The 13,276-nt window shown below is 39.1% G+C and overlaps 2 protein-coding genes across 3 annotated transcripts; both read left to right on the top strand.

Moving 5' to 3' along the window:
• The first annotated feature begins 130 nt into the window (after positions 1-130).
• Positions 131-2,714, top strand: LOC138952439 (uncharacterized). Its single transcript, XM_070324111.1, has 2 exons — positions 131-466; positions 1,574-2,714. The coding sequence occupies exons 1-2, from the start codon at positions 176-178 to the stop codon at positions 1,691-1,693; spliced, it is 411 nt and encodes a 136-aa protein (XP_070180212.1). The 5' UTR covers positions 131-175; the 3' UTR covers positions 1,694-2,714.
• Positions 2,715-4,083: 1,369 nt separating this feature from the next.
• LOC138951786 (adenylyltransferase and sulfurtransferase MOCS3-like) lies at positions 4,084-13,235 on the top strand. 2 transcript variants are annotated; one of them, XM_070323336.1, is made up of 12 exons: positions 4,084-4,275; positions 4,728-4,860; positions 5,198-5,290; positions 6,394-6,514; positions 7,926-8,000; positions 8,432-8,549; positions 9,296-9,404; positions 10,579-10,641; positions 11,005-11,168; positions 11,477-11,524; positions 11,962-12,061; positions 12,498-13,235. In XM_070323336.1, exons 1-12 carry the CDS (start codon positions 4,189-4,191, stop codon positions 12,734-12,736), a joined length of 1,350 nt encoding a protein of 449 aa, XP_070179437.1. In that variant the 5' UTR covers positions 4,084-4,188; the 3' UTR covers positions 12,737-13,235. The 2 variants fall into 2 exon arrangements, with proteins under 2 accessions (XP_070179437.1, XP_070179436.1); XM_070323335.1 differs by having other exon boundaries at positions 4,084-4,299.
• The last annotated feature ends 41 nt before the right edge of the window (positions 13,236-13,276 follow it).

Here is a 13,276-nt window from a genome sequence, read left to right as displayed (position 1 = left end):
CTGAATTATAACTGTTATTGTTGCAGAACATTGTTATGCCAGAAAAATACAGCACACAATAACTGTATAAGTATTTTAATGTGGCGCATTTAGCAAGAAATGTAATACCCTTATAAATGCGAAAACAATCTTAAAATTGTACAGTACTTGGCTTCCCGAAAACAAAAAGATTAGCATGGCGGACAGCCAAACTTCAGACGGCCAACTTCAACGCACACAGGATAATCCTGTGCAAGAAACAGATAAGCTGGCGGCTACTGACGGTGAACGGGAAGCTCTTAACACAGCAAGGTCTGAATTACACAAGACGATGGCTGAAGTAGCAGAGAACCCACCATCAGAACAACCACCCCCACCATCCCTGGCAGCCGCAGCAGACGACATAAACTATGAAGATCCAGTTCCAGACCCGTACAACAAAGCCATTTCCTATCTTGAGAAGCACAACATCTTGCAGATATTCCAGGTAAGCTTTATAAGAAAACTTGTTGGACCTTCATCGGTTTATTCATGATCGTATTGAATGTCCAAAGAAACGGCATGTACGAAGCGGACAGACCCCACTTTGAGCCCATCAGCAGTAGAGACACTAGAGGCCACTCTCTGAAACTCGGCAAAGACCACTGTAGACTGAACGTACGAAGCAATTACTTCTCCCAGCGAGTAGTGAACACCTGGAACAGTTTGCCTGAAGAGGCAGTAACAGCGCCATCAGTCAACAGCTTTAAGACCAGGATAGACAATTTCTGGCGCCACAGTACTTCTATGTACAACCCTACCTGTCTAGTCTAGATTGTAAAATAGCCCGCCACGCATGCTACAGTCTAGTAATAGGACCTATGTAAAGGCTACACAGCCTACCACATAGTAAACTTCAAGTTCAAGTTCAAGAAACAACCTAACTCCTCACCTTTGTTTGTACTTTTGATTGTAGTCTTCTTCTTCTTCTTCTTCTTCTTCTTCTTCTTCTTCTTCTTCTTCTTCTTCCATTAGACGCCCAGGGTCAACGTTCTGACTATTAATGGCGCTTGTGTTAATTTACACAATGGGATACATTAAGGAGAGAAGAAAAAACCACTCCAGAGAATGTCTTTTTTGTACACATCGTTGTGCCCATGACATCATGAAGATGATGGCAGAAGTTTTATTAAAGAAGAAGTGTACATCTCTCAAATTCTAATGAAATACCTTACCTTACCTTACCTTAACTTACCTATCAACAACCGCCAAACACCTATGGGATTTTAGCGGAGTTTACCAGTTTTGTAGGCAGTTAGAAAATATATTTAACTTGATTTCATTAACTTATACAGCTTTGTATTACAATATGTACATGTAAGTAATAACCAAATGTGTAGAGGCATGGAAGTTGGCTAGAATTAAAGCCTGAAGTTCTTACCTGTGCATTTTCGTGTTAATAAGTTCTGTGTAACTGTAAGTGAAGAATTAAATTTTCACCTGATTTAGGAATTAAAAAGTTCAATAAATCATTTTCATTTTATTTTTACCATGTGTATACATGTTTGCATGCAGTGTGAATAATATGTAGACACATCTTTTTATGTTTGTGCAGACTATGACAGCAAGTATCATTTTCCAAAAACCAGACAACCCATTGGACTTCATGATTACTGAAATCGGGGATATGAAACAACAACGAGACAGTGAAAAGTCCGCAACAAAGCAGAAGTGAAATGCCTCTGTGAACATTGATCTATACAAATATGTGTAACAACAAAGAGTTGACAGCCTGCGAAAAAGAGAAAAAACACGAAAATCAGGAGACAAGCAAGCGCAGCAACCGACGGTTCTCTTATGGCTTTGGATGGCTTTTGTACAATTACAAAATTGTGGCCAGAATGAAAACTGTGAGGAAGATATAAAATGCGTGAATTTAAGAGCACTAATGCAGTGTGAATCTTATATTACCAGGTCAGATCAAACTTGGCCACCCCTTTGAATCATTAAAAAAAAAAGACTGAAAATAGGAAAGTGAGAATGTTGTCACTGAAAATGCTTGAATACCTTGATCAAAAAGAGAGTGTTCAGATCTCTCAAGTTAGACGTCATTTCTTTAACTATGTTTTTTTTTTTATAACTCAAAATCAAAGCACAAATGAAAAGAATCAAACGTCTCAACTGAAAAGGGCTGTGCAATGAAAAACAATAAAATAAAAAGTAGAGTAATTGTGGTAGACAAAAAGATGAAGAAGGACAATACATGTACTAATATAACATCTAATTTTTCTTCAAAGGTCTCTTACAGTTGTTCTTTATAATAATACAAAACTTGACCTGCAGTATTTTTGTCTGTGCAGTTATTATGTTTTTTTAATTTATTTTAACTTCAAGGCTTCCCTGGTGGTATATCTGTTTAGTGGTTTAACACATCCCCCATATTCTCTGGTTTTGTGTGTGTTTTTACAAGAGTGTCTTGCCAGATTGTTTATGCATGTTGTTTGGAATACACTGTACATTATATGTGGTTTGAATTTTTGATTGCCAGTATACATTCATGCGAGCACTGTGCAGCATTACTGAATTCCAAACCAAAGAAACAGTTTTTTTATGTTTGCCTCCTGTATATATTTCCTGTTGTTGTATTTGATGCTGATGTTACCTCTCCTCTGATGAACTTTTAATTGAACTTTACTTTTTTTGTCAAACTTTGTTTTGTTCCTTATGCATAATTAATCAGACTATTAGGAGAGTGGGTGGGGGGGGGGGAGGGAGGGGGGGGGGAGGGAGGGGGGGGGGGAGGGAGGGGGGAGGGGGGGGGGGTTGCAAACAATATAATAGCATTAATAGCTCTTTAATAAAAAAAGATTTTGGCAACTATTTTGGAATCTACATACTCAATTATGCTGGTTGTTCACATGTGTGTGAGCTTGTACTTTTAGTTTGTCAAAAAAGGCAATTGTTTCATTACACAAATCCAGTGTAGCTGAATTACTTGTGTTTTCTAGTTAGGTTGAATTTGACACATATTTCATTCTTCTTCACTGTAACTGAATAACTTGTGTTTTCTTTTAGGTTGGATTTTACTCCTATTTTATTCTTCTCTTTCCATCAAAGAAAAATTTGCAATACTCTGTCATGCAGGTTTAGTTACAGTGTGTTGGATTGGTTTTAATGCTGAATGAAATTGTGATATGGTGTACTCAGTTTATTGCTGCGATTTCTTTACCAGTTTTGTGTGCAGTGGGTGTGTTGGTAAATAAACAGAATTTCAACAAAATAAACCCTGGTCTCTTAAACATTTTTTTTTTTTACTATAGTGTGTGTGTGTGTGTGTGTGTGTGTGTGTGTGTGTGTGTTTCTGGACCCTTCATTAATTGTTGTTACACTTGTGAGTAAAGCTTCAGACTTTTCACTATTTATCAATGAGCCTGTGATGTCTTAATCTCAAGTTTAGAACTTAGGGACTGGTTGAACAGGAATAGGACTGCTCAGAAAAAGGAGAAGAAGAAAAGAGAAAACACCAGAAAGCCAGAAAGTATGGGAACTGATATGAATTACTTGACTCTTATGAATATATTGTACATTTGTCAAGAAATTATGTAAATATATTAAATTTACTTGCGTTACTTTCTGAAGTCAGTATGCAACTATGATATTATTTCATGAAAAATATTTGGTAGAAAATAAAGTGTGACTTTTTTAACAGAAATTTGGGGTGGAAGATTCGGGGGGGGGGGGGGGGGGGGGTACATAAGGCAGTACATAATTTGTTATGCCTGCAAGGTGATTTTTAAGTTCCCAGTCTATAGTAAAGATGTCGTACCGGTAGTGTTATCACCATGTAATGTAATATGGTGTTTTAGATATTTGTTGTTGTTGGTGTGTGTCTTAGAGAAAGGTCCATTTGGTCAGGTCACAAACAAACTAAAAGGAAAGTGAAATAAATATGTAGCCAATTCAATAAGACATGGTGGTGATGGTTGTTGTATTTGCTGTTGTTCTTTTTTTGTCCCGGAGAGAGAGAGAGAGAGAGAGAGAGCTCAGAAAAAAATGGGCGTGGCATTTTGTAATGGGAAATAACTGCTTCACAAACGCACTCTTGCGGATTGGAGGGCCAATTCATGGGTAGCCGGAAATAACACACACGCACTGCGAACACATGTTATGCACTGTGAGTGTAAACAATACAGATTTTGTCACAGTGTTATCCCGTAAAACCAATTGATCATGGCAGCTGATCTTGAAAGACTACGGCAAGAAATCTGCAGAAGAGAGGAAGAATTGTCGGAACTGAAGCAACGTCTTGCTGACATGGTACAAGCAGCTGATTTTTTGCACGTAATGTAGTCTTAATCATACTACCGTGACTATGCATTTTGAACAACCGAAATCTTTTTTTGTGTGTGTGTGTCACTGTGTGAGTTACTGTGTATATGTGTTTTGGGATGGAGGAGGATGGACAGGGTTGTTTTGCTACCAGTATAGCTTTTATTCTGATTATTTAGGCTCTGTACTTTCAATTATTTAACTTTTTTAAGCTGAAGGGACAAGTGGGCAACAACAACAACAACAACAAAAAACACACACACACACTCTGAGACACCTTAGATTTTGAACTGGTATCTCATGCTACTTGTCTGTGTGTAAGATATATTCATTGAATAAAAAGGTTCCTGCAATGTATCGATCCTGATCCTGAATGTGTTAATTTCTGTTGCAATCCTGTGAATGTACCCTGTGTCAGACTTGGTGGATTTGTCTTTCAGGAGAAGAAAAGCGTAGAAGATGCTTCTGATGGTACAGAGCCCAAGACAATTCACAATGGGAATCAGAAGCTGACCAATGATCAAATTGGCCGCTACAGCAGACAGCTTATTCTTCCAGAACTGGGCGTCAAAGGTTATAATAACAACATCTAAAATCACATTAACAAATAATTTCAGTACACTGAAAATCGTTTGATTATTTCTTTGTATAAAGTGTCTGATAAATGAAAATGTTTACATTATAGCTGACACATGTATAAAATTAGTTGTGACAATGAGCACAGACAAGTATATATATGTACATGTATAATCATAAACACATGCATATGCACATGCAAGGTTTCACTTTTTAAAATCATTTTCTAACCTTTTAGAAAAAGAGTGATTGAGTCTTTACTATGTGCTTTATTCAATATTTTTTCTTCTTCCTTATTTTAGTTTTGCATCAGTCGTCATTTATACATGTGCAGGTCAGGTAAAACTGCTGTCCAGCAAAGTTCTGATTGTTGGGGCTGGAGGTCTGGGATGTCCAGCGGCCATTTACCTTGCAGCAGCAGGTGTTGGTAAGTAAGCATCGTGTTCAAATTGTGTCTGTTTCTCTGTGTTTTCTTGTTGTTACGATTTTAGTTTTTCACAACTCTGAAACAGGAATTCTGGCTCTTTGTGTGTGTTTGTCCTTATGTTTTATTTCCCTCAAAATGTCATTTAATTTTATGAATGACTGGATTGAGGATAACCATTCATCCTGAACTCAGGTCAAAAATGAGTTACTTCCCTTCGGGTCTCATTCTATCACTGACAGGATGCCTTGGTTTTCTTTCTGTGGGTAAGAAATCGATTTTTTACATATTTAGATCTTTTCGTAATGTGTTATGGATATAAGCAGATTCGCGATCATCGATAATGATTTTTCATGGTGTTGTGTAATTTTTAAATTACAAAGAAATTGATATTGTAAGACAGTTTCAAGCGAGCTATCTTTCGCGGATGTATTTACTGTGCAAACAACTCTAAAGTGTCATGTGATAATCAACTTTGGCTTCGGCGCGTGCCGGAGCAGACAATTTTTTCTGTAACCTGTTGAGAGTGATGCAACCATATATCACGGTCTCCTTCCGACAGCAGTCTCAAAATTTCGACTTGTTTTGACCTTAGAACGATGTCTTTATCATAACTGTGAAGAACAGAACGGAGATCACTGTCGAAGTCGGCCAATCTGCAATCATTTTCGTCTCGCAAACACTGATCTCAAATTTAGATCAATGCTCGCGAAAAACATATGGGAGATAACTCTGTATTCTTGTTTTGATAGATTCGCGCAATAATTCAGCATGCTGTCAGAGAGAAACTGGCGATAGCCGTGGACCGATGATTATCAGAATGGATAACCATTGTGCTCCTTATGTGTGTGTAAAACAATATCTGACAAACCTGTGATGCAAAGACTTTTGAATTTTTTTTAAAGATCTGTTTATAAGTCTTATGTCACACAAAGAATCAAAATGCTGCATTTTTACAGGAAAGCTTGCTTGCAACTATAGTTGTTGAGCAAAGCATGCCGGAATCACGAAGTATAGTCTTGCTGATGGTTAGATGACAGTGCCTGTACATTCTATGCTGCTATGTAGTCAGAGTGCTGTTATTATAATGTGTGTGTTTTTTGCAGGAAAAATTGGAATTGTGGATTATGATGAAGTGGAGATCAGCAATCTTCACCGTCAGATTCTTCACACAGAACACAGGGTTGGGGTCTCAAAGGCAGAATCTGTTGCAATATCCTGCAGAAAGTGAGATTTTTATATTTTTTCTTCTTCCATCATTGATTTTTTTAGGCTGTGTATGCTGAAAAAAGGATAAAAAGCTCAGAATTTAATGTTTAATTTTAAGAGTAAATTTGTAATGTGCACTCTGAAAGCTACTGTTACCAGACAGTTTTCGAGAAGCTGATTATATTCTACTAGAATGAATACCCGCTTCGCCGGGTAGCCGGCTTCGCCGGGAAGAAGTACTTAGAGCCGTACGCCGGCTTCGCCGGGTCCGAACAATGGACCCGCCAAGCTTAGGTCCCTCCCAGATTCGTGGAATGGGAACAGCACGAAAATGATTCAGTGGCCATAATGCCATTCCTGACCATATCGAGTCCCATCCTTGTCGACGAATGTAACCGTGTTAATCACCTTTGGAGGCGAACTCCACTCAAACAGGACTGAGCAAGTTATGGCTTCTAAAAGGAAGGCCAGTACATAAATTTACACAAAAGCCGCCAGACCACATCACAAACAGAACTGAACAATGCACAGGTGTTGCTCACATAGAGACACACACACACACACACACACACACACAAAAACACAGAGAAGCCGTATCTATAGAGAGATAGATGACAGTGTATTTTTCGCGTGGCTATAAATTGATTCGACCTTTGCACTTTTACAGTGAGGATAATTTACGGGTCCAATTTACGTTCTGGACACTGCGTTGACCTTCTAAAAATAGTAACAGTAACAGAACGCCGGGAATATCCGAAGACGCTCCACTCACACTATAGTGCACCATTACGAAGGAAGGGAGGTAAACGCTGAAAACCTGGAGAATATGAGAAGATAAGGAAGAGTTACTTATAATGGTGAAATGAACACAAAAACCAAAATCGATTCAGCGCTGCGCGCTGAGAGCACGTGTTGAAATATCTCATCGATGATATTGTGTCCGGGGTGTAGCTGAATACGGTGTCCAAATTTGAAAAAGATCCACCGAGAACTTTGGCGTTGTGATGTGGTGTAGCGGCTATGGTGTGTCGGTATGGGGGCCCGGGTAGCTGAGGTGGAACCAAAATCGGTTCAGCGCTGCGCGCTGAGAGCACGTGTTGAAATATCGACCAGGTTGTGTCCTGTACCGGGTCAACCTGAATATGCCCACCAAATTTGAAGCAGATCCATCGAGAACTTTGGCCGTGCATGGCGAATACACAAATACACAAACACACAAATACACAGACACACAGACACACAGACACAAGTCGTATATATATATAGATACATCTTCAAGTGACTGTTCAGATGTTACTTTGGTGTAGGTTTTTATCTGTTTTATTTTTTGTTTACAATCAAGGCTATTTTATCTTTGGTGAATGCTGTGTTCATGGGTTTAGATTAGTTCCTGAATACATGTAGAGTCATTACATTGTATTTGTTTCAGCCTGAACTCCAGTCTCAACTTTATCACACACAAGGTTCAGCTGAGCAGTGACAATGCAATGTCCATCATCAGAGAGTATCCTTTGAAAGATGAAGTCTGGAACATGAAATTGATATTCAGCGGAAATGTTTGTAGGAACTTTTCTCGCGGCTGGATATATTGATGATTCTGTAACTACTTCTTAACATTTATGAAAAGCCTTATGAGCACTGGTAGGGATACACCTCAAAACAACACATGCATTGTCTTCTGAAGATAGCATATGGTTTGGATAAAAGCCACTGTTCATTTGTATTTTTGGCCAAAGTGGCTAAAACAGAGTAAGAGAGACCATCTCTTAGTTGTGAAACCAGTCAGGAGAATCAAAAATAGAATTAACATTTAAGAGTTTTAATGCAGGCAGCTTGTTTCATGATTAAAAATGCATGTCTTGTACTGCAAAATGTTTGAATAGTTTGTAAAAATGTGAAAAACAGATTCTTCTGTTAATCCTTGACTTAAATTAGCTATGACATTGTGCTTGACGCCACAGACAACGTTGCAACAAGGTACCTGCTGAACGACGCCTGTGTGCTTGCTGGTAAACCCCTAGTGTCTGGCAGCGCTCTGCGTTTTGAGGGACAGGTTTGTTTCTTTGTTTGTTTGCTTAACGCCCAGCCGACCACGAAGGGTCATATCAGGGCGGTGCTGCTTTGACATATAACGTGCGCCACACACAAGACAGAAGTCGCAGCACAGGCTTCATGTCTCACCCAGTCACATTATTCTGACACCGGACCAACCAGTCCTAGCACAGACCCCATAATGCCAGACGCCAGGCGGAGCAGCCACTAGATTACCAATTTTAAAGTCTTAGGTATGACCCGGCCGGGGTTCGAACCCACGACCTCCCGATCATGGGGCGGACGCCTCACCACTAGGCCAACCGTGCCGGTTTTTGAGGGACAGTTGAATCGTGTGTGATTTACAGAAAGGCAAAAGAGAAAAAGGAAGTTTGAAGAAGTGTTTAGGAGTACAACACTTCATTACCATAGGCTTTCTTTAATTTCCTTAATTTTTTTGTGACTTTGAGTTTGAGACTAGAACATTCTTGAACATTAACCTCATCTAGATATTCAGTCTAGTTCCCTCTGTCCATGTGTCTCTCTCCCTCCTTCTCTCTTGTCTCCCTCCTTCTCTCTCTCTCTCCCTCCTCTCTCTCTTTCATCACTCTGGATGCTGTAGCACAGACAGACTGAAAGCTACACATTTGCAATGGGTCTTTTTTCGTGTGTATGAAAGATCAATTAGTAACCCCCCCCCCCCCTCTCTCTCTCTCTCTCTCTCCTTTTAATTGCATGAAAATGGCCACAAGTGATTACCTGTTTCAGCTGACAGTATATAACCACAAGGGTGGACCCTGTTACCGCTGTCTGTACCCCAAACCTCCACCCCCGGAGACCGTCACAAACTGTTCTGATGGCGGTGTTCTGGGAGTTGGTTTGTACCTTTTTAATGCTCCAAGGGGCCCTTTGTTTTAGTTTCTCTTGTTTGTTTTGTCTCTAATGTTTGTTTTGTATTTATGCTTACTTTTTATATTTAGTCAAGTTTTGACTAAATATTTTAACATCGAGGGGGAATCGAAACGAGGGTCGTGGTGTATGTGCGTGTGTGTGTGTGTGTGTGTGTAGAGCGATTCAGACTAAACTACTGGACCGATCTTTATGAAATTTGACATGAGAGTTCCTGGGTATGAAATCCCCGAACGTTTTTTTCATTTTTTTGATAAATGTCTTTGATGACGTCATATCCGGCTTTTCGTGAAAGTTGAGGCGGCACTGTCACGCCCTCATTTTTCAACCAAATTGGTTGAAATTTTGGTCAAGTAATCTTCGACGAAGCCCGGACTTCGGTATTGCATTTCAGCGTGGTGGCTTAAAAATTAATTAATGACTTTGGTCATTAAAAATCTGAAAATTGTAAAAAAAAAATAAAAATTTATAAAACGATCCAAATTTACGTTCATCTTATTCTCCATCATTTTCTGATTCCAAAAACATATAAATATGTTATATTTGGATTAAAAACAAGCTCTGAAAATTAAATATATAAAAATTGTTATCAAAATTAAATTGTCGAAATCAATTTAAAAACACTTTCATCTTATTCCTTGTCGGTTCCTGATTCCAAAAACATATAGATATGATATGTTTGGATTAAAAACACGCTCAGAAAGTTAAAACAAAGAGAGGTACAGAAAAGCGTGCTATCCTTCTTAGCGCAACTACTACCCCGCTCTTCTTGTCAATTTCACTGCCTTTGCCATGAGCGGTCGACTGACGATGCTACGAGTATACGGTCTTGCTGAAAAATGGCATTGCGTTCAGTTTCATTCTGTGAGTTCGACAGCTACTTGACTAAATATTGTATTTTCGCCTTACGCGACTTGTTATTATTCATTCTCATAAGGAAAAGGTGTATGACTTTGTGGCTCTTTTGTCTTGAATGCTGTGTGTGTGTTTGTATGCTATGGATCAATATATGTGTGTGAGTCAGGGCATCACCACTGTAACAGAAGAGAAAATTATACATTTTCTTTGGCAGAGAAAGTACCATACGCTCAAGTGGACAAGTGCTGTACTTTTAAATGATATTGTCTTGTTTCTGTTTCTAGTCCCTGGCATCATCGGGTGTTACCAGGCTCTGGAAGCTATCAAGATAGCTGCAGATATTGGAAGTATCCTTTCGTACTAGCCACCTCTGAGAACAGCAAACTTTAAGTTGTTTTCTGTGTATGCCGAAGGAGGTACAGTAATCCACCTCTGCATAAAATATTTCATTTTCTGATACACTTCAGAAAAAAACTCTCGTTCTGTATGATCCATATCGCTCCCACCCCTATCAGAAACATGATATCAGAGTTTTGGGTAGAACATTTTAATGTGTGTGCATGTCAAGTTTTGTGTTTGGATTCAATACAGAAAACTTGACATGCATTTACTTGGTTGTGTTTAACATCCGCGGCATAAAAATGTTCTTCTAAGAGAAGAGACACTCTTTTAAGGAGTGAGTTTTAAAAACTCCTTGACAAAATAACCAGCTCCTCTAAACCAGCGTCTGATGCTGTTTGATGCCATTGACTGCACGACTCGCACCATCAAACTGCGAGGACGACAGGTGTTGTGTCCTGTGTGTGGGGACAACCCATCCATGACACAGCTGATTGACTATGAACAGTTCTGTGGGGCAAGAGCTACAGATAAGGTGAGATATTTCCTGAAGTTATTTTCTTCATTGATCAATTTGTTGGTTTTTAGAGAAAGGTTTTGCAATGCAAAAAGGAATGCTTCTTCAAAAATTTCAGTTGTTTTGTTTTTGGCTTGCCTGTTTGTTGAAACTGCGCAGGTAGATGTGTGTGTGTGTGTGTTGAGTAGTTCAAATGACATTGAGCCATAACTAGGGATTACTTGATGGCATATATATACTAGCCTGTGGATGAAACTTGGAGATTTGTTTAATGACACATGTAGGTCCTCTTTGGCTCTTCACGTTGCGTACTGTTTACTGTGCAGGATCAAGAGAAGAAGGTGCTGCCAGCTTCCAGTCGCATGACAGCAAAGGTAAACCTCTTTATCCTCTTGTTTCTTTGTCTGAATTTGCCACAAAGATGTTTTACTTAAAACAGAGGCTGCTTGTCAGAAAGAAAGGCTTTAGATACTTCCGGCAGGTAGCCCTTTACAGAAACATAGCAGCTTAGGAAGAATATTTGCATGACTTCTTCACGGTACTGTGGGTTTAGGCAAATTGTTTTTATTTATGGGGAATGGGATTGTGTTAGAAACATTTCAAGCATTTGAAATAAAAGATGGGGCTGCACTGCATAAAATGCCTTGCTGTCTTGAAGAAAATGATGGTACTTGAGTCAACGAAGGTGGGGGTCAATATGCACGCATGCTAACGCCATATCTTCTTGACTTCGTAATCTACTGTTGAATAGTACCACAGGCTGGTTTGTTCTGTACTGCAAAGATTCAAATTATCCTTTTTTACATTCCAGGAATACCAAACTTTGCTGGAGAACGGCATTGAGCATGTGCTGCTGGATGTGCGACTACCAGTGGAGATGGAGATCTGTCACCTACCTCATCCAGCCCTCAGTATCCTTGTTACAGAGATATCATTGTATTCCCTGCCACAATTCTAATGTTAACTGATTAATTCCACTCTGTATTTCTTGTTACTGCTGTTTTCCCTTTGATTGGGTACCCTGAAAACTAGACAAAATGCAAACAAGAAAAATTACATTTATTTTTAAACAATTGGAATAGTCACCTCTTGTGAGATACCTTGACAGTTCATCAATGAGTTATTCAATCATATTCCTAAGACATAGGCTTACGTTTTATTACCTTTTCAGTCTCACTTCATTCTCTCTGTTTCATTCAGGAGTCTGTTGTTTGATCTTTTATTGATATGCTGTTCAGAGGATATGAATGAAGTTCAAATTATATGATGTTAGTCCACAGAGTTCTGCTGCATAAAATACTGCTTTGAATAAACAATAAAACAAATTCTTACCTTAACTGACACCAGACATTCCGATCAACACAGTGAAGAAGGATCCATCAGCACTTGTGGAACAAATCAAACGGCAGTTAGCATCCTCAGGGATCCCTCTGGACACAAGTCCTGTTGTGGTGGTGTGTCGCCGTGGTAACGATTCTCAGCTAGCGGTGCAGTTACTTCACGATTCTAACCTCAACATCAGAGACATTCGAGGTGGCTTACATGCATGGGCGAGAGATGTAGACTCCTTGTTCCCTGTGTACTGATTGGACTTTCATGGGAGTGTTTCTGCTGGGTGTATGAAATTGATGGCTGTGAGTCTGGCTTTCGGCTAACATGTGTTTGTGTGTGTGTGTGTGTGTGTTATGCAGATGTTGATTTGAATTAAACCAATTTTCCTAACAAGACTTGAAATATACGAAGTGAGTCAACTTCATGGCTATAAGTTCTCCAGTGCTGTACAAGAGTAGAGGAAGGGAGGGTCAAAGTCTGCAAATCATGCTCTTTCTGTTAAAACAGAGAGAGAGAGAGGGAGAGAGAATAGCTGGATGGAATGCTGAATGAAATAATTGCAAGGTGTAGTTTTTAATTGTGTAATCTTTTCAGAGTGATTACGAAGGTATGTGATTTTCCTAATTTAAAAATATGGACTGAAAAGGGATAACAAATAAAATTAAGAAAATAGAGCCATTCATTTCATATTGTAACTGAATGCATTACTGTGTAACAGGTGAATAAACAGAGCTTTACTTGTGAAGAAGTTTATTCCAAAGTTGTCAGTCCTTTCATGCATGGGAGGGTATATC

This window comes from Littorina saxatilis, linkage group LG17, assembly GCF_037325665.1.
Source record: "Littorina saxatilis isolate snail1 linkage group LG17, US_GU_Lsax_2.0, whole genome shotgun sequence".
Classification (NCBI taxonomy): Eukaryota; Metazoa; Mollusca; class Gastropoda; order Littorinimorpha; family Littorinidae; genus Littorina; species Littorina saxatilis.
Note: the sequence above shows the minus strand (reverse complement) of the source record. Positions and strands in the feature narration are given on the sequence as shown.

What these genes read in the sequence shown, in the direction of transcription:
- LOC138951786 (XM_070323335.1), top strand. Translation starts at nt 4,189, where the DNA reads ATGGCAGCTGATCTTGAAAGACTACGGCAAGAAATCTGCAGAAGAGAG. An exon ending in GTTGCAATATCCTGCAGAAA is followed by an intron (nt 6,515 to 7,925) that starts GTGAGATTTTTA and finishes TATTTGTTTCAG; the next exon opens with CCTGAACTCCAGTCTCAACT. An exon ending in GCAATGTCCATCATCAGAGA is followed by an intron (nt 8,001 to 8,431) that starts GTATCCTTTGAA and finishes GACTTAAATTAG; the next exon opens with CTATGACATTGTGCTTGACG.
- LOC138952439 (XM_070324111.1), top strand. Translation starts at nt 176, where the DNA reads ATGGCGGACAGCCAAACTTCAGACGGCCAACTTCAACGCACACAGGAT. An exon ending in ACATCTTGCAGATATTCCAG is followed by an intron (nt 467 to 1,573) that starts GTAAGCTTTATA and finishes ATGTTTGTGCAG; the next exon opens with ACTATGACAGCAAGTATCAT.